The sequence below is a fragment of the Bombina bombina genome, chromosome 11 (assembly GCF_027579735.1).
Source record: "Bombina bombina isolate aBomBom1 chromosome 11, aBomBom1.pri, whole genome shotgun sequence".
Classification (NCBI taxonomy): domain Eukaryota; kingdom Metazoa; phylum Chordata; class Amphibia; order Anura; family Bombinatoridae; genus Bombina; species Bombina bombina.
Window position 1 is genome coordinate 92,480,953 of NC_069509.1, and position 19,483 is coordinate 92,500,435.

The window sequence follows — 19,483 nt, forward strand, 5'->3', positions numbered from 1 at the left end:
TATTTATGCATGTATGTGTGTGTGAGTGTGTGTGTATGTATGTATGTGATTGTGTGTGTATTTATGCATGTATGTGTGTGTGTGTGTGTTTGTGGAACCAGCAAATTACAGACCTTGTTACTACAGCATGGGGGGGTAAACAGTGTAACTATACAGTACGGGGGGGCTAGACCATGTCACAGACTACTGTGGTCACTTTATAAAGTACTGGGGTGGGTAGGGTCAGGCCAGCCATCTCACCGGCAGATTACAGACTGTGTCACTGACTCACTATATACAGTACTGGTGGGTTAAACAGTCTCACTATATATAGTAATAGGGGGTCAGACCATCTCACAGACTGTGAGCACAGTGTACCTCCTTTTGCAGACATGTAATCTGATTCACAATTTTGTTTCTGTGTTAAATGTTAAAAAAAAAAAAGTATCAAATTCACCTTTTTTGAGGTGGGGGGGCTTCTTAGATTCTTGCACCTGGGCCCTGTGGTTTCTAGTTATGCCTCTGCAAGAATGTTATATATTTGTAAGCACCCTAGATGGCAGCAGTGTTTCCTACCATGAAGTACTACAGAGAAGTGCACATTGCTTACCTAGGTATGCTCTTCAATGAGAATACCAACAACTAAGCAAATTAGATAATATAAGTAAATTGGAAAATATTTTTAATAGTGTATGCTCTGTCTGAATCACAAAAGATAAATTTGAGGTTTTATATCCCTTTAATGAAAATAGTTTCCCATGAAGTTACCCGTATTGTTTTTCCAGCTGGTTACTAATCATAATGATGAAGACGTGATAAGCAGTTGATAACAATAGGAGTAACTTCCTAACAATATACAAATTAATTCAGTGAGTCCAGTCCCACACATTTATCAGTGTCTCATTGTAGGTGGCACTGCCTCAGATTCCCAACATTGGCAGAAAAATAAGATATCACTTTGCCATGGGTCTCAATTTGATAGGTAGCGACCTTATTTATATACAATTTATTTTACAGTTATACTAGAGCTTCTCATTTTAGGGGATCATTTTTGGTAAATGGGCTTGGCAGTCCTGATTAACAAATGTTATGGTGTGTCTCTCTCAGCTTTCTTTATTGGATGGTGACCCATGACTGGAAGGGCCATTGGCTCTTTCTCTCAGTTCCGGTAGGGTAAGTGTATCTGGAGCCGAGGTCTTACGAAGTCTGTCTTTAGGGAGGCTAAGGAATTCAGGAGGTTCGCCAGTGATAGGAGTGGCTGGAGCACTACGGATGGCTGGATACTTCACTTCTGCACTGATGGTGATTGTTGGAGCGACTGGACCTATCTTTTCATTAGTAGCTGCTTGTGTCTCCTTTTCATACTCTCTGACATCATCCATTGTCATTCCTGTGGTTAAAAACAAAACAAAGATTCTGAGCATTTCAAAATCACTCCGGCTAGTCCAATAATATCCTATTACAAATTAACTGATAAAAAGTGTTTCTAAAGCAATACAGAGAGATACTCTATAAAGTAATATACAGGTAGCCCTCCGTTTACGCCGGGGTTAGGTTCCAGAAGGAATGGTTGTAAATTGAAACCAATGTAAATTGAAACCCAGTTTATAATGTAAGTCAATGGGAAGTGAGGGAGATAGGTTCCTTTTATTTCCAAAATCAATATTAACTGCTTATCATTTAAATGCTAAAGAGCCAGATTACAAGTGGCCGCGCTATTTAGCAATTTCACTCATACGCAAAATTACAAGTCGTGTTGCAAATCAGTTGCAAAAACCCTGCGCACTTTATGGCTTTTTTCGCATTTGGGATTGCGTAGCTATTACAAGTTTCAAAACAACTTACTTTGCACATGCGTTAAGCTGCGTAATCCAAACAGACATATCTTGTGTGTAATGTGTAATATTTCCATTATCTCCCTAGTTAAATATATGTCTATACATATAAATCCATGTTTCCTAATGTATGTGTATGTGGTCAATGTAAATTCCCTATCTCCTATCTTTGAGCCCTTATAACTTTAATGTGCAATATTTTATTTTACTAATTTTTATTAGACAGTGTTAATATGAGTGTAAATGTATTTTGTAATATATTTTTGAAGTGTTTTGTGCAACTTTTTTGTTGCGCAAACCACTTAACTACAGCTCTTTGAATGCGGAAAGGATTTTTACGTAAAAAGGCGTATGCGCAATCGCAACTTTTCAAAACTTGTAATATAAGGGCAGTGAACATTATGTGCAAAAAGACCATATAATCTTGCCCTTAATGAGCAAGCGTTAGCGTGCATATTACAAGTTGGAAGTAAAATGTTTGCACGCGAGCAAAAGTTGACGTGTGTTAACTTCAGAACTTTAAATATCCTGCCCTCACTAACTTCTTCTTCTCATAGACGTCAAAAGAGCGTGCAAACTGGAAAAAACACTTATCACTCGCACTGTAGATAGTGTAAATATTGTTGTAACTCTTTATTTGAATGAATATATCTTGAGTTTGGTACAACTTTTAATTTAGCCCTAACCCTTTATGCAAAGACTTTAATCGTGCTAACCTGATGAGCTTAAATTTAGCTTGTGCTCATGCATTTACTTTCAACTTGTAATAGGAATACAAATAAGTGCGGACGCAATATTTAAATATTGTGTACAAATGTTTGCGCGTCACTTGTAATCTAGTTCAAAGTATTTACCATGTTTAATTGTTAGCCTTTTATATGCAAGTAACCTTTTGATTTAATATACCTTTAAATCTAAAATTATGTTAAATATAAAGTTTATTAAAAATGACTTTGGGCAACCTTTAATGTTGAATTTTCTGTAATAAATATAATTCTTGCTTTCAGCTATAATAAGAATAAATGAGTTGTTCTATAAATGCTTGGTTAATCCCTGCATTATCTTCTTTCCAGACATATGTGTTCTCTCTAGTAAATATGACAATGCTCAACCAACTAAAAAAATGTATTATAAATCTAAATTTCCAGGAAATGTGGATTCCAAAGAAAGAAAAATCTTGAAAAACATAAATATGACAAGTGCAGCCTGAATCAAGGCAATGGCCCCAATTTATCAAAGTCTGGCGGACCTGATCCGACAGTGCGGATCAGGTCCGCCAGACCTCGCTGAATACAGCGAGCAATACGCTTGCCGTATTCAGCATTGCACCAGCAGCCCACAAGAGCTGCTGGTGCAACGCCGCACCCCCTCCGGAAACAGGAGTTAAGAAGCAGCGGTCATATATATATATATATATATATATATATATATATATATATATATATATATAGGTATAGATACCGTATATACAGATATACATAGGAATATCTATTTAAAAATACTTTTATTTTTTTATGTTCTACATATTCCCATATGTGAAGAACATTGGAATGTGAAATATTTACAGTATATACACAATTAAAGTTAAATATTACTTTTAAAAGCCGCTCTGTAACCTGTGTGTAAGAATTTCAGTAATCTCAATCTGACAGACAGGTGCATCATCCAATATTCTTTGACAATATGTATGACCACAGTATTATAACACATGATTAAGGGGCCGATTTATCATGCCCCGTATGCATCTGTTTCCGCGGGAGCCTTCAGGCAGCGATACGATCGGGTTGATTGACACCCCCTGGATCATGTCCGCTCGCACTATGATAAATCAGCCCCTAAGTTTTTAGTTAAAAAACACAAATGAGTACATATTTACTTTCCACTTTTTTTTTTTAAAATAGCTAATAATATATAGCACTGGTGAAAATAAATCCCGTTTATTATTAACTTTATGTTGAGAAAACATAATTTATGCTTACCTGATAAATTTATTTCTCTTGTAGTGTATCCAGTCCACGGATCATCCATTACTTATGGGATATTCTCCTTCCCAACAGGAAGTTGCAAGAGGATCACCCACAGCAGAGCTGCTATATAGCTCCTCCCCTCACTGCCATATCCAGTCATTCGACCGAAACAAGACGAGAAAGGAGAAACCATAGGGTGCAGTGGTGACTGTAGTTTAATTAAAATTTAGACCTGCCTTAAAAGGACAGGGCCGGCCATGGACTGGATACACTACAAGAGAAATAAATTTATCAGGTAAGCATAAATTATGTTTTCTCTTGTTAAGTGTATCCAGTCCACGGATCATCCATTACTTATGGGATACCAATACCAAAGCTAAAGTACACGGATGATGGGAGGGACAAGGCAGGATTAAACGGAAGGAACCACTGCCTGAAGAACTTTTCTCCCAAAAACAGCCTCCGAAGAAGCAAAAGTATCAAATTTGTAAAATTTTGAAAAGGTGTGAAGCGAAGACAAAGTCGCAGCCTTGCAAATCTGTTCAACAGAGGCCTCATTTTTAAAGGCCCAGGTGGAAGCCACAGCTCTAGTAGAATGAGCTGTAATCCTTTCAGGGGGCTGCTGTCCAGCAGTCTCATAGGCTAAGCGAATTATGCTCCGAAGCCAAAAGGAAAGAGAGGTTGCCGAAGCTTTTTGACCTCTCCTCTGTCCAGAGTAAACGACAAACAGGGAAGATGTTTGGCGAAAATCTTTAGTAGCTTGTAAGTAAAACTTCAAGGCACGGACTACGTCCAGATTATGTAAAAGATGTTCCTTCTTTGAAGAAGGATTAGGACACAATGATGGAACAACAATCTCTTGATTGATATTCTTGTTAGAAACCACCTTAGGTAAAAACCCAGGTTTGGTACGCAGAACTACCTTATCTGCATGAAAAATCAGATAAGGAGAATCACATTGTAAGGCAGATAGCTCAGAGACTCTTCGAGCCGAGGAAATAGCCATCAAAAACAGAACTTTCCAAGATAAAAGTTTAATATCAATGGAATGAAGGGGTTCAAACGGAACTACTTGAAGAACTTTAAGAACCAAGTTTAAGCTCCACGGGGGAGCAACAGTTTTAAACACAGGCTTAATTCTAACCAAAGCCTGACAAAATGCCTGGACGTCTGGAACCTCTGCCAGACGCTTGTGCAAAAGAATAGACAGAGCAGAAATCTGTCCTTTTAAAGAACTAGCTGATAATCCTTTGTCCAAACCCTCTTGGAGAAAGGACAATATCCTAGGAATCCTAACCTTACTCCATGAGTAATTCTTGGATTCACACCAATAAAGATATTTACGCCATATCTTATGGTAGATTTTCCTGGTGACAGGCTTTCGTGCCTGTATTAAGGTATCAATGACTGACTCGGAGAAGCCACGCCTTGATAGAATCAAGCGTTCAATCTCCATGCAGTCAGTCTCAGAGAAATTAGATTTGGATGATTGAAAGGACCTTGTATTAGAAGGTCCTGCCTCAGAGGCAGAGTCCATGGTGGAAAGGATGACATGTCCACTAGGTCTGCATACCAGGTCCTGCGTGGCCACGCAGGCGCTATCAGAATCACTGATGCTCTCTCCTGCTTGATTTTGGCAATCAGTCGAGGGAGCAGAGGAAACGGTGGAAACACATAAGCCAGGTTGAAGAACCAAGGAGCTGCTAGAGCATCTATCAGCGTCGCTCCCTGGTCCCTGGACCTGGATCCGTAACAAGGAAGCTTGGCGTTCTGGCGAGATGCCATGAGATCCAGTTCTGGTTTGCCCCAACGATGGATCAGTCAAGCAAACACATCCTGATGGAGTTCCCACTCCCCCGGATGAAAAGTCTGACGACTTAGAAAATCCGCCTCCCAGTTCTCTACACCTGGGATGTGGATCGCTGACAGGTGGCAAGAGTGAGACTCTGCCCAGCAAATTATCTTTGAGACTTCTAACATCGCTAGGGAACTCCTGGTTCCCCCTTGATGGTTGATGTAAGCCACAGTCGTGATGTTGTCCGACTGAAATCTGATGAACCTCAGGGTTGCTAACTGAGGCCAAGCTAGAAGAGCATTGAATATTGCTCTTAACTCCAGAATATTTATTGGGAGGAGTTTCTCCTCCTGAGTCCACGATCCCTGAGCCTTCAGGGAGTTCCAGACTGCGCCCCAACCTAGAAGGCTGGCATCTGTTGTTACAATCGTCCAATCTGGCCTGCGAAAGGTCATACCCTTGGACAGATGGACCCGAGATAGCCACCAGAGAAGAGAATCTCTGGTCTCTTGATCCAGATTTAGTAGAGGGGACAAATCTGAGTAATCCCCATTCCACTGACTTAGCATGCATAATTACAGCGGTCTGAGATGCAGGCGCGCAAATGGCACTATGTCCATTGCCGCTACCATTAAGCCGATTACTTCCATGCACTGAGCCACTGACGGACGTGGAATGGAATGAAGGACACGGCAAGCATTTAGAAGTTTTGATAACCTGGACTCCGTCAGGTAAATTTTCATCTCTACAGAATCTATAAGAGTCCCTAGGAAGAAAACTCTTGTGAGTGGGGATAGAGAACTCTTTTCCACGTTCACTTTCCACCCATGCGACCTCAGAAATGCCAGAACTATCCCTGTATGAGACTTGGCAATTTGAAAACTTGACGCCTGTATCAGGATGTCGTCTAGATACGGAGCCACCGCTATGCCTCGTGGTCTTAGAACCGCCAGAAGTGAGCCCAGAACATTTGTAAAAATTATCGGGGCTGTGGCCAACCCGAAGGGAAGAGCTACAAATTGGTAATGCCTGTCTAGAAAGGCAAACCTTAGGAACCGATGATGATCTTTGTGAATTGGTATGTGAAGGTAGGCATCCTTTAAGTCCACTGTGGTCATGTACTGACCCTCTTGGATCATGGGTAGGATGGTCCGAATAGTTTCCATTTTGAATGATGGAACTCTGAGGAATTTGTTTAAGATCTTTAGATCCAAGATTGGTCTGAAGGTTCCCTCTTTCTTGGGAACCACAAACAGATTTGAATAAAACCCCTGTCCCTGTTCTGTCCGCGGAACTGGATGGATCACTCCCATTACTAGGAGGTCTTGCACACAGCTTAGGAATGCCTCTTTCTTTATCTGGTTTGCTGATAACCTTGAAAGATGAAATCTCCCTTGTGGAGGAGAAGCTTTGAAGTCCAGAAGATATCCCTGAGATATGATCTCCAACGCCCAGGGATCCTGAACATCTCTTGCCCACGCCTGGGCGAAGAGAGAAAGTCTGCCCCCCACTAGATCCGTTTCCGGATAGGGGGCCGTTCCTTCATGCTGTCTTGGGGGCAGCAGCAGGTTTTCTGGCCTGCTTGCCCTTGTTCCAGGCCTGGTTAGGTTTCCAGGCCTGTCTGGAATGAGCAACAGTTCCCTCTTGTTTTGAAGCGGAGGAAGTTGATGCTGCTCCTGCCTTGAAATTTCTAAAGGCACGAAAATTAGACTGTTTGGCCTTTGATTTGGGCCTGTCCTGAGGAAGGGTATGACCCTTGCCTCCAGTAATGTCAGCAATAATTTCCTTCAAGCCAGGCCAGAATAAGGTCTGCCCCTTGAAAGGAATGTTGAGTAACTTAGACTTTGAAGTCACGTCAGCTGACCAGGATTTAAGCCATAGCGCCCTACGTGCCTGGATGGCGAATCCGGAATTCTTAGCCGTTAGTTTAGTCAAATGAACAATGGCATCAGAAACAAATGAGTTAGCTAGCTTAAGCGTTCTAAGCTTGTTAAGAATTTCCTCCAATGGAGCTGTATGGATGGCCTCTTCCAGGGCCTCAAACCAGAATGCCGCCGCAGCAGTGACAGGCGCAATGCATGCAAGGGGCTGCAAAATAAAACCTTGTTGAATAAACATTTTCTTAAGGTAACCCTCCAATTATTTATCCATTGGATCTGAAAAAGCACAACTGTCCTCAACCGGGATAGTGGTACGCTTTGCTAAAGTAGAAACTGCTCCCTCCACCTTAGGGACCGTCTGCCATAAGTCCCGTGTAGTGGCGTCTATTGGAAACATTTTTCTAAATATAGGAGGTGGGGAAAAGGGCACACCGGGTCTATCCCACTCCTTACTAATAATTTCTGTAAGCCTTTTAGGTATAGGAAAAACGTCAGTACACACCGGCACCGCATAGTATCTATCCAGCCTACACAATTTCTCTGGAATTGCAACTGTGTTACAGTCATTCAGAGCAGCTAATACCTCCCCAAGCAATACACGGAGGTTCTCAAGCTTAAATTTAAAATTAGAAATCTCTGAATCAGGTTTCCCCGAGTCAGAGATGTCACCCACAGAATGAAGCTCTCCGTCCTCATGTTCTGCATACTGTGACGCAGTATCAGACATGGCTCTTACAGCATTTGCACGCTCTGTATCTCTCCTAACCCCAGAGCTATCGCGCTTGCCTCTTAATTCAGGCAATCTAGATAATACCTCTGACAGGGTATTATTCATGATTGCAGCCATGTCCTGCAAGGTAATCGCTATGGGCGTCCCTGATGTAATTGGCGCCATATTAGCGTGCGTCCCCTGAGCGGGAGGCGAAGGGTCTGATACGTGGGGAGAGTTAGTCGGCATAACTTCCCCCTCGATAGAACCCTCTGGTGATAATTCTTTTATAGATCAAGACTGATCTTTACTGTTTAAGGTGAAATCAATACATTTAGTACACATTCTCCTATGGGGCTCCACCATGGCTTTCAAACATAATGAACAAGTAGGTTCCTCTGTATCAGACATGTTTAAACAGACTAGCAATGAGACTAGCAAGCTTGGAAAACACTTAAAACAAGTTTACAAGCAATATAAAAAACGTTACTGCGCCTTTAAGAAACACAAATTTTGTCAAAATTTGAAATAACAGTGAAAAAAGGCAGTTATACTAACATTTTTACAGTGTATGTAACAAGTTAGCAGAGCATTGCACCCACTTGCAAATGCATGATTAACCCCTTAATACCAAAAACGGAATAACAAATGACAAAAACGTTTTTTAAACAGTCACAACAACTGCCACAGCTCTACTGTGGCTTGTTACCTCCCTCAATACGACTTTTGAAGCCTTTTGAGCCCTCCAGAGAAGTCCTGGAACATGCAGGAAGAAGCTGGATGTCTGTGTCTGTAATTTTTTCTGCACAAAAAAACGCTAAAATAGGCCGCTCCCACTCATATTACAACAGTGGAAAGCCTCCAGGAACTGTTGCTAGGCAAAATTCAAGCCAGCCATGTGAAAAAAACTAGGCCCCAATAAGTTTTATCACCAAACATATATAAAAAACGATTAAACATGCCAGCAAACGTTTTAAAATACACTTTTATAAGAGTATGTATCTCTATTAATAAGCCTGATACCAGTCGCTATCACTGCATTTAAGGCTTTACTTACATTACTTCGGTATCAGCAGCATTTTCTAGCAAATTCCATCCCTAGAAAAATATTTTAACTGCACATACCTTATTGCAGGAAAACCTGCACGCTATTCCCCCTCTGAAGTTACCTCACTCCTCAGAAAATGTGAGAACAGCAAAGGATCTTAGTTACTTCTGCTAAGATCATAGAAAACGCAGGCAGATTCTTCTTCCAAATACTGCCTGAGATAAACAGTACACTCCGGTACCATTTAAAAATAACAAACTTTTGATTGAAGAAATAAACTAAGTATAAAACACCACAGTCCTCTTACGACCTCCATCTTAGTTGAGAGTTGCAAGAGAATGACTGGGTATGGCAGTGAGGGGAGGAGCTATATAGCAGCTCTGCTGTGGGTGATCCTCTTGCAACTTCCTGTTGGGAAGGAGAATATCCCATAAGTAATGGATGATCCGTGGACTGGATACACTTAACAAGAGAAATAGGATATAATTAAATTGTCCACCTTAAGAGAGAAAGAAACAAACAAGTTTGATGTAAAAATTGGGGGAAAGGCTTCAATATATGGACAACGCCATAATTGGTTGAGAATGTATTTTCAAGTGATGTTTGCTTGCACAGCCTCACTCTCTGACGATGCGCTTAATGCATGAAAAGCGTAAGAGTCACAATTCTACCTCAAACAAGTTACTTTAACACAGGATTGCTCCCTGCTGTATATTTTTTGATTTTGTAATTAATGACCCTTGTGACTTACCGTACCAGTCATCCACCCACGCAAAGGCCTGGCGGTGTCCAACCAGTAATAAGTCTCTGATAACCTGACAAGAGAAATGAGTAACATGACAACAGAATGTGATACAGGACTCAAAATATACTTAGTTGAATATGTCATAAGCCCCCATTTACAAAGCTGTTTGAGCCCTTACAGTGCAGACTAGCTCATGCTCAATAATAGAATACATCATAGAAAAACATGTTCATTGCCAACAAGCATTATAAAAGTGTGACTGACAGCTGGAATAGAACAGCAATTAAATAGAACCGTTTATTGTAATAATATTGTACATTATTCCTTTTAGAATTGTTTAATACTAGAGAGTCAATCATTTAAACTGTTTAAAAGTTACTGAAAGTTTGTTTCCAAATGTCATATCATTTTAATAATATTTACTTCTGATTTTATTGTATCAACTTTTCTTTCCTAAATAGGGAAAAGTGATTATAAATTTAGGGGCCAATTTATCATAGTGCTAGCGCTGCGGAATCTGTTGGCGCTCTACAAATAACCAATAATAATAATAATAATAGTGCGAGCAATGTAGCTTATCATGTCCGCCGCATACGCTGTTGGCATTTATCATTGCACAAGCAGTTCCTGTGAACTGCTTGTGCAATGCCGCCCCCTGCAGATTTGCGGCCAATCAGCCGCTAGCAGGGGGTGTCAATCAACCCGATCGTATTCGATCGGGTTGATTTCGGACCGCTGCTTCAGAGCAGGTGGATGAGTTATGGAGCAGCGGTCTTTAGACCGCTGCTTCATAACTTCTATTTCCAGTGATTCTGAAGGCTCGCGCGGAAACAAGGGGCTTGATAATTCGGTTCCTTAGTGTGTGTTTATTAAAAGGTGAGAAGGGGCAGTTCTAAACCATAGGCAATTAGAAGCTGGAGCTGTAGTGTAATATATGTAAACACGTTCACACACACACACATATATACGTGTATATATATATATATATATATATATGTGTGCGTGTATATATATATATATATATATATTTTTTTTTATATATATACACATACATATATATATATATATGCACACAAACAGGCATATATATACTGTATATATATATATATATATATATATACACACACACACATTACACAATCTTACCTATACACTGTCACACATGCGCACACACACACACACAGAGAAGCACACTCACAGGAACGAACAACTGGCTCAATACTATTGTTAGCCTGTTCTATGGCAATTTACCACCTGGGTGCAGCTTCTTTTAGCCCAGTAATGCTTTTCACAGAGTAGAACTTTCCTGTAGTATATCAGTCTGATCCCGCCTATTAAGGTCAGTCCAGCGCCGAAATAGCAGGCGATTACTCTCTGAACAAGGAACACAGCAACCCCAGACGATCGTTTCAGCCTTCATTGGGCCTCGTGAGTGAGGTGTAGCCATATTCCTCTAAGCACACTGAGCAAGGAGTCCACATATGGTTTCCCCTTTTTCCCATAGGGAGACTAAATACACACAGAGAGAAGCACACTCACAGGAACGAACAAACTGGCTCAATACTATTGTTAGCCTGTTCTATGGCGATTTACCACCTGGGTGCAGCTTCTTTTAGCCCAGTAATGCTTTTAACAGAGAAGAACTTTCCTGTAGTATATCCGTCTGATCCCGCCTATTACGGTCAGTCCAGCGTCAAAATACCAGGCAATTCCTCTCTGAACAAGGAACACATTAACCCCAGATGATCGTTTCGGCCTTCATTGGGCCTCGTCAGTAAGGTGTAGCCATATTTCTCTTAGGACACTGAGCAAGGAGTCCACGTCTGGTTTCCCCTTTTTCCCATAGGGAGACTAAATACACACAGAGAGAAGCACACTCACAGGAACGAACAACTGGCTCAAAACTATTGTTAGCTTGTTCTATGGCGATTTACCACCTGGGTGCAGCTTCTTTTAGCCCAGACGTGGGGAAACCAGACGTGGACTCCTTGCACACATGCCCTTAGAGAGATGCGACTGCACCTCACTGACGAGGCCCACAGAAGGCCGAAACGATCGTCTGGGGTTATTGTTTCTCTTGTTCAGAGAAGAATTGCCTGGTATTTCGGCGCTGGACTGTCATTGGGCAGGTTCAGACTGATATGCTACAGGGTATTTTTTCTCTGTGAAGGGGCATAGTGTGCTAAAAGAGTATGCACCCTGTGTGGCACTGAAAATGAACAGGCACAGAAGTTTTTCTAGCTTTTGTTCTGTCTCAGCTGAGTGCATCGCTCTCTCTTTATATATATATATATATATATATATATATATATAAAAACTCTAAAAAAAAAACAAGCGCACAGAAAAGCTCTTCATAGTGTAGAATGTTTTAATATAAGCTTTATAGTAAAAACAGATACACAGTCCCCCTGAGAAATGGCTACTCACAAAATAGGACCTCAAAAATATGAGGTAAGGTATGCGTCCTGTACATATAAACAGTAAAGATGTCCCAACTAGGTGACCATGTAGGAGAGCTGAAGATGTAGCCGATAACTCCTTTGTTATATCGCCAAGTCAATATAATTCAGGGCTTTAACAAGGTTTGGTATGAATAACCGCTAAGCAGGGCTAATGTCCAAACACGCTCGTCTACCATAAACAGCGTGGTGAATCAAAACAGCATGTCTGACACCGTGACGTAAGGTGTGCTTTGTCGGACATGCTGTTTTAATTCACCACGCTGTTTGTGGTAGACGAGCGTCTTTGGACATTATTATTTATTTCATTTTTTATTGTTTGACTATTATCTTGATTTTCTATTATTTCTGTGGCACTTAGTAGTTCACTTATTATCCCATTCATTGAGTGCGCAGCTATATATATAATTTTGTGTTTTTCACAGATTTATTTTATATATATATATATATATATATATATATATATATATATACTGTATATATATATATAGACACATATATACATACACATTACAAAATCCTACCTATACACTATCACACACACACATATATATATTTATAAAATATATATATATATATATATATATATATATATATTATATATACATACACATTACAAAATCTATATACACTTTCACACATGCACACACACACACATATATATATTACACAATGTTACCTATACATGTTCACACATGCACTAACGCAAATTTATATATGTAACACAATCTTACCTATATACTATCACACATATACACACACACAAATACATATATTACACAATCTTACCTATACATGTTAACACACAAATATATATATGCGTATATATATATATATATATATATATATATATATATATATATATATACAGTGGATATAAAAAGTCTACACACCCCTATTAAAATGTCAGGTTTCTGTGATGTAAAAAAATGAGACAAAGATAAATCATTTCAGAACTTTTTCCACCTTTAATGTGACCTATAAACTGTGCAACTCAATTGAAAAACAAACTGAAATCTTTTAGGTAAAGGGAAATAAAACTAAAAAACTAAAATAATATGGTTGCATAAGTGTGAACACCCTTTTATAACTGGGGATGTAGCTGTGTTCAGAATTAAGCAATCACATTCAAAATCATGTTAAATAGGAGTCAGTAAACACCTGTCATCATTTAAAGTGCCCCTGATTAACCCTAAATAAAGTTCAGCTGTTCTAGTCGGTCTTGCCTGACATTTTGTTAGTCGCATCCTACAACAAAAGCCATGGTCTGCAGAGAGCTTCTAAAACATCAAAGGGATCTCATTGTTAAAAGGTATCAGTCAGGAGAAGGGTACAAAAGAGTTTACAAGGCATTAGATATACCATGGAACACAGTGAAGACAGTCATCATCAAGTGGAGAAAATATGGTGCAACAGTGACATTACCAAGAACTGGATGTCCCTCCAAAATTGATGAAAAGACGAGAAGAAAACTGGTCTGGGAGGCTACCAAGAGGCCTACAGCAACATTAAAGGAGCTGCAGGAATATCTGGCAAGTACTGGCTGTGTGGTACATGTGACAACAATCGCCCGTACTCTTCATATGTCTGGGCTATGGGGTAGAGTGGCAAGACGGAAGCCTTTTCTTACAAAAAAAAAAACATCCAAGCCCTGCTAAATTTTGCGAAAACACATCTGAAGTTTCCCAAAAGCATGTTGCAAAAGGAGCTCTGGTCTGATGAAACCAAAGTTGAACTTTTTGGCCATAATTCCAAAAGATATGTTTGGCGCAAAAACAACACTGCATATCACCAAAAGAACACCATACCCACAGTGAAGCATGGTGGTGTCAGCATCATGCTTTGGGGCTGTTTTTCTTCAGCTGGAACTGGGGCCTTAGTGAAGGTAGAGGGAATAATGAAGAGTTCCAAATACCAGACAATATTGGCACAAAACCTTCAGGCTTCTGCTAGAAAGCTGAACATGAAGAGGAACTTCATCTTTCAGCATGACAACGACCCAAAGCATACATCCAAATCAACAAAGGAATGGCTTCACCAGAAGAAGATTAAAGTTTTGGGATGGCCCAGCCTGAGCCCAGACCTGAATCCAATTCAAAATCTGTGGGGTAATCTGAAGAGGGCTGTGCACAGGAGATACCCTCGCATTCTGACAGATTTAGAGTGTTTTTGCAAAGAAGAATGGGCAAATCTTGCCAAGTCAAGATGTGCCATGCTGAAAAACTCATACCCAAAAAGACTGAGTGCTGTAATAAAATCAAAAGTATCAGTTTAAGGGTGTTCACACTTATGCAACCATATTATTTTAGTTTTAAATTTTTATTTCCCTTTACCTAAAAGATTTCAGTTTGTTTTTCAATTGAGTTGTACAGTTTATAGGTTACATTAAAGGTGGAAAAAGTTCTGAAATGATTTATCTTTGTCTCATTTTTTTACATCACAGAAACCTGATATTTTAACAGGGGTGTGTAGACTTTTTATATCCACTGTATATATATATATATATATACATACACATACACACACACACATATCACACAGTTTGAGTGTTTTACATATACACTGGCACTCATGCACACACACATATACATCAACCTTACGTATGTGTGTGCCTAAATCTGCTATTTGATTTGCAGCATTTTGAAAACTTTTGTTACAGATTTAGGTTTTTGGCCTTTCTAGGGACCCTGGGACAAAACCATTTTTGCACCAAAGCAAGAGATGTTTATAAAATAAATGTGAAACAGCAATAACGAGCTGCAGTCTTTTTATTAATATTTCATAATGATGAACAATAAAAATGCAGATAGTGTATTCACTTTTTTTTTATTAATACAAAATTGCTCAAATAAATGATAAAATAGTGACCTTAACCTTCACAAGATATATGTTTTGAATAATAATACATTGTTTGATTAAAAATGTTACACTCACCTTGTGTACAAACTGCTCTACTCGTGTCTGCAGGCCCCACACTTCAAACTTGACAATCACTAGTTTATAGGAACACATGATTGGCTGCATGTTGCTCCTCCAACCCTCCTGAAGGGGCCCTCGGCCTGTCTTACTAGAAGCGAAGTTCCGCAGATCCTGCAAAACGGAAATTACAGAATATTGTGACATTTGCTTGTTTGACTCATGATATATTATATGTAAAGTAGTTGAATTCAGTTATAGCTTTAACCCATGAAATGTTGCTTCTCTATAGCTGACCAACATGTAGATAGATAATCAATATAGCCATAAACAATAAATACTTTTTTCTAAAAATATTCTTGTGCATACACACAATTCAATAACAGAAGAACATTCTGGAACCCATGGCCACAGGCACACCCTCACATAAGACTCTGCCAAGGGAAACCTGAAATAGCACAGCTCTAGTAGAGAGAGTGTAGGCTCTGGTTCTGGTTGAGTAGAAACTCAGAAAGCTATAAATGGTCAAGCCAAAGAATCAGTATGTGAATGTGTTGAAACCAAAAGGGATAGCCCAAGGAGCAAAAGACAAAAAAAACAAATAAGTGAGCCAGCAAAAACAAAAACAGGAAAACAGGCAGGGAACCAGTAAGGAACCATAAATGGAGTACTAGAAATTCTAAACACCAGAGGGGGATATTTTCTGGGCGTTTATAGTGCTAGGTTGAGTAATGGTGAGAACGCAATGTGTGGACTTCTACTTAATTCTGTGCATGGACACTGAAGCTAACAATAACAGTGTGATGCCTGGATGAATGGTTTGTTTAATTCCATGTATTGGTACCTTGATGTAGTCTGTGGTCTTAAAATAACCAGTGCTAGTGATGACCTTAACACAACTACAGAAAACCCATAGAAGAAAGCACACAAAAGAAGGGTAAATATCCCTAATGAAGGCTCAACCTTAACATTGGCAGTGATTATCCTACAACCAGACCTGCAGACAGATCATGAGGACTGGATTTGAGCAATCCTGCTGTACAGTATTAAATAAAAATAAAAATAAAAATAAATGTATGAATGAAATTAGAACAAATAAAAAGATATGAAACACGTTCTTTGAGCTTCTGCCTTACCTCTACGCTCTTGTAATATCGTTCTGGAATATCATCAAAAGCAATGTCCAGATGAGTGACTTCATGAGGTTCATCTGAATGACATGTATCAAATACCTGTAAAAATAACGGCCATTTTAAATTTCTGCACATACACATGTTATAACTGAACATGCACACTTCTCTTCTATGACAAGAACCCAAATATTTAAGATAAAATTTAAGAAAAAATATGAGGACTACACTCATTTAAATATGTTGCCAATGTTTGTTTATTCTTCACATCATTTTGGGGAACCTGTCCCTTAATCAGGCTTTACAAATAAAGCAAACAAAGCCGACTATAAATAATTCAAGGCTCCACCCTCTATCAGTAATTATTCAAATAAATGATTAGAGCCTTCAGAAAATCAATATTTTACTGCTACAGCAAAATGAATTATGTTATATAAATTGTTTATAGTCGTATTCCCGATTCAATCACCTTGGGAAGAGAGAGTCTAATCAATGTATCCATTTAGCTTTACATAATACGATCCCTATGTTTTTACCACCTCTTTCTATTAATTCTCTCTAAAATCATTAACATTTTGTGCTACAAGTTGTTAACTTGTGTTGTCCAATGCATTCTTTTACCTTTAATGAGTTCTCCCCAATATATATTAATTCACAACATTTCAATGCATACATCACTAGTTGACTCACAACCAAATATTACTATGAAGCATTTAATACAATTTTATAAAATTATTAAGCTACTAGAAAGTAAAGAAATTATGTTTTATGTGGTTACATGTGAAATTGATACAGCTCCTCAATAATTTCTACTTATCACAGCATATTGAACTAAATATTATTTATTTAAAGAGTAATGTGACCCTTGCAAACTGATCTACATCAAAATGAATAAATAACTTTTATCCATAAGATCAGAATAACCTGTAAATCTATTGATTGTTTATAGGACCATTAAAGGGATAGGAAACCCAAAAAATATTTTAATCTGTTTTAAAACTTCATTATATATAAAAGATATTCGCAATTGGTACTTATTAAATGTTTCTGATAGTTTTCCTGTAATTTGTCTTCCAAAATGCTGATTTTGCCAAACCCACTATGGTTATTAAGCAGACCCTATAACAATGTTCTACATAGGTAGAAACATCATGGTGGCCCGCATGCACATTAGAATGGTTGTCTGAGTGCATTTTCCTCTGTCCTCTCTCCTGCGGCACGTCACCAACCATGTGGATGGTGACGTATTGTAAGCAATAGTAAGGATGTTAATTATTAACGCTAGTAACATCCACTTAGCTATTGCTTACAATCTTGCTTTGGTTTGCTTTTTTGACCCCTTAGAAAATGTAAGTAACTTAATACAGGAAGTAAATTTATGCTGTGTTTAACAGCAAGGTATGAAAGCATATGCGCATGCGTGGTAATAGAACATTAAAAGTGGCATCCGGGTCATTTATGAAGAAGTGCGCATGCGATTGCCATTACAATGTACTGCGGATGCAAACTTTAATGATATAGTACATTATAAATATTCAAATTACATGAGCAATACTGTTGCGCTATTGGAAGATCATAAATTATGCTTTATTCTCTAGTTCGGCCTTCTTTATGGGCGGCTATTGGAGCGGTAATAAAAATAAAAGTATGAAAATTACATATTTAGAAGTTTCATTTTTAAATACAAGTAACTGGATTTAAAACTTTAAATAGTGATATATCAAATAATTTGTTTTATTTTCATACAATTTAGCAAAGATTTCTAGCCCTTTTAACCCCAAATGAAATCCTACATAAGATGTTTAATTAAGCAAAAAAAAACACAAAACCCCCCATAGATAATACATTATTTATTCTACTTTCTAGTAAAAGGGACAGTCTAGTCCAAATTTAACTTTCATAATTCCAATAGGGTTTGCAATTTTAAACAACTTTCCAATTTACTTTTATCATCAAATTTGCTTTGCTCTCTTGGTATTCTTTGTGGAAAGCTAAACCTAGGTAGGCTCATATGCTAAATTTCTAAACTGTTGAAATGCCTCTTATCTCAGTGCATTTTGACAGTTTTTGACAGTTAGACACTGCTAGTTCATGGGTGCCATATATATATATATATATATATATATAACATTGTGCTCACTCCCGTGGAGTTATTTAAGAGTCAGCACTGATTGGTTAAAATGCATGTTTGTCAAAAGAACTGAGATAAGGGGGCAGTCTACAGAGGCTTAGAAACCAGTTAATCACAGAGTACAAAGTATAGATAAATAATAGCTTCATAACAAATAATATAGATAAATAATAAGTTTATGACAAATACAGTAGTATAAATAAATAATAAGTGTATGACAAAGAGTATAGATAAATAAGTATTTGACAAAGAGTATAAATAAATAATAAGTGTATAACAAATAGTATAGATAAATAATAAGTGTATAGCAAAGAGTATAGATAAATAAGGATAAGTGTATGACAAATAGTATAGATAAATAATAAGTGTATGACAAATAGTATAGATAAATAATAAGTCTATGACAAAGAGTATAGATCAATAATAAGTGTATAACAAAGAGTATCAATAAATAATAATAAGTCTATGACAAATAGTATAGATAAATAATAATAAGTGTATGACAAATAGTATAGATAAATAATAAGTGTATGACAAATCGTATAGATAAATAATATGTGTATGACAAATAGTATAGATAAATAATGTGTATGACAAGTAGTATAGATAAATAATGTATATGAGAATATAGATAAATATGATGAGTATGAAAAATAGTATAGATAAATAATGTGTATGACAAATAGTATAGATAAATAGTAAGTGTATGACAAATAGTATAGATAAACATTAAGTGTATGACAAATATTATAAATAAATATTATCTGTATGACAAATAGTATAGATAAATAATAAGTGTATGACAAAGAGTATAGATAAATAATGTGTATGACAAGTAGTATAGATAAATAATGTGTATGACAAAGAGTATAGATAAATAATAAGTGTA

At 38.0% G+C, this 19,483-nt stretch overlaps 1 protein-coding gene across 1 annotated transcript in view; it reads right to left on the minus strand.

The window, feature by feature from the left end:
- Positions 1–841: 841 nt before the first annotated feature.
- The window catches only part of LOC128641573 (cytoplasmic phosphatidylinositol transfer protein 1), a 333,217-nt gene continuing 314,575 nt past the window's right edge, over positions 842–19,483 (minus strand). Inside the window, exons 6-9 of the mRNA XM_053694112.1 lie at positions 16,470–16,565; positions 15,352–15,507; positions 9,965–10,028; positions 842–1,369 (exon numbers count right to left, since the gene is read on the minus strand). Of these exons, the coding sequence (XP_053550087.1) occupies positions 1,083–1,369; positions 9,965–10,028; positions 15,352–15,507; positions 16,470–16,565 (603 nt within the window). The 3' untranslated portion in view covers positions 842–1,082. The remainder of the gene's footprint in view (positions 1,370–9,964; positions 10,029–15,351; positions 15,508–16,469; positions 16,566–19,483) is intronic.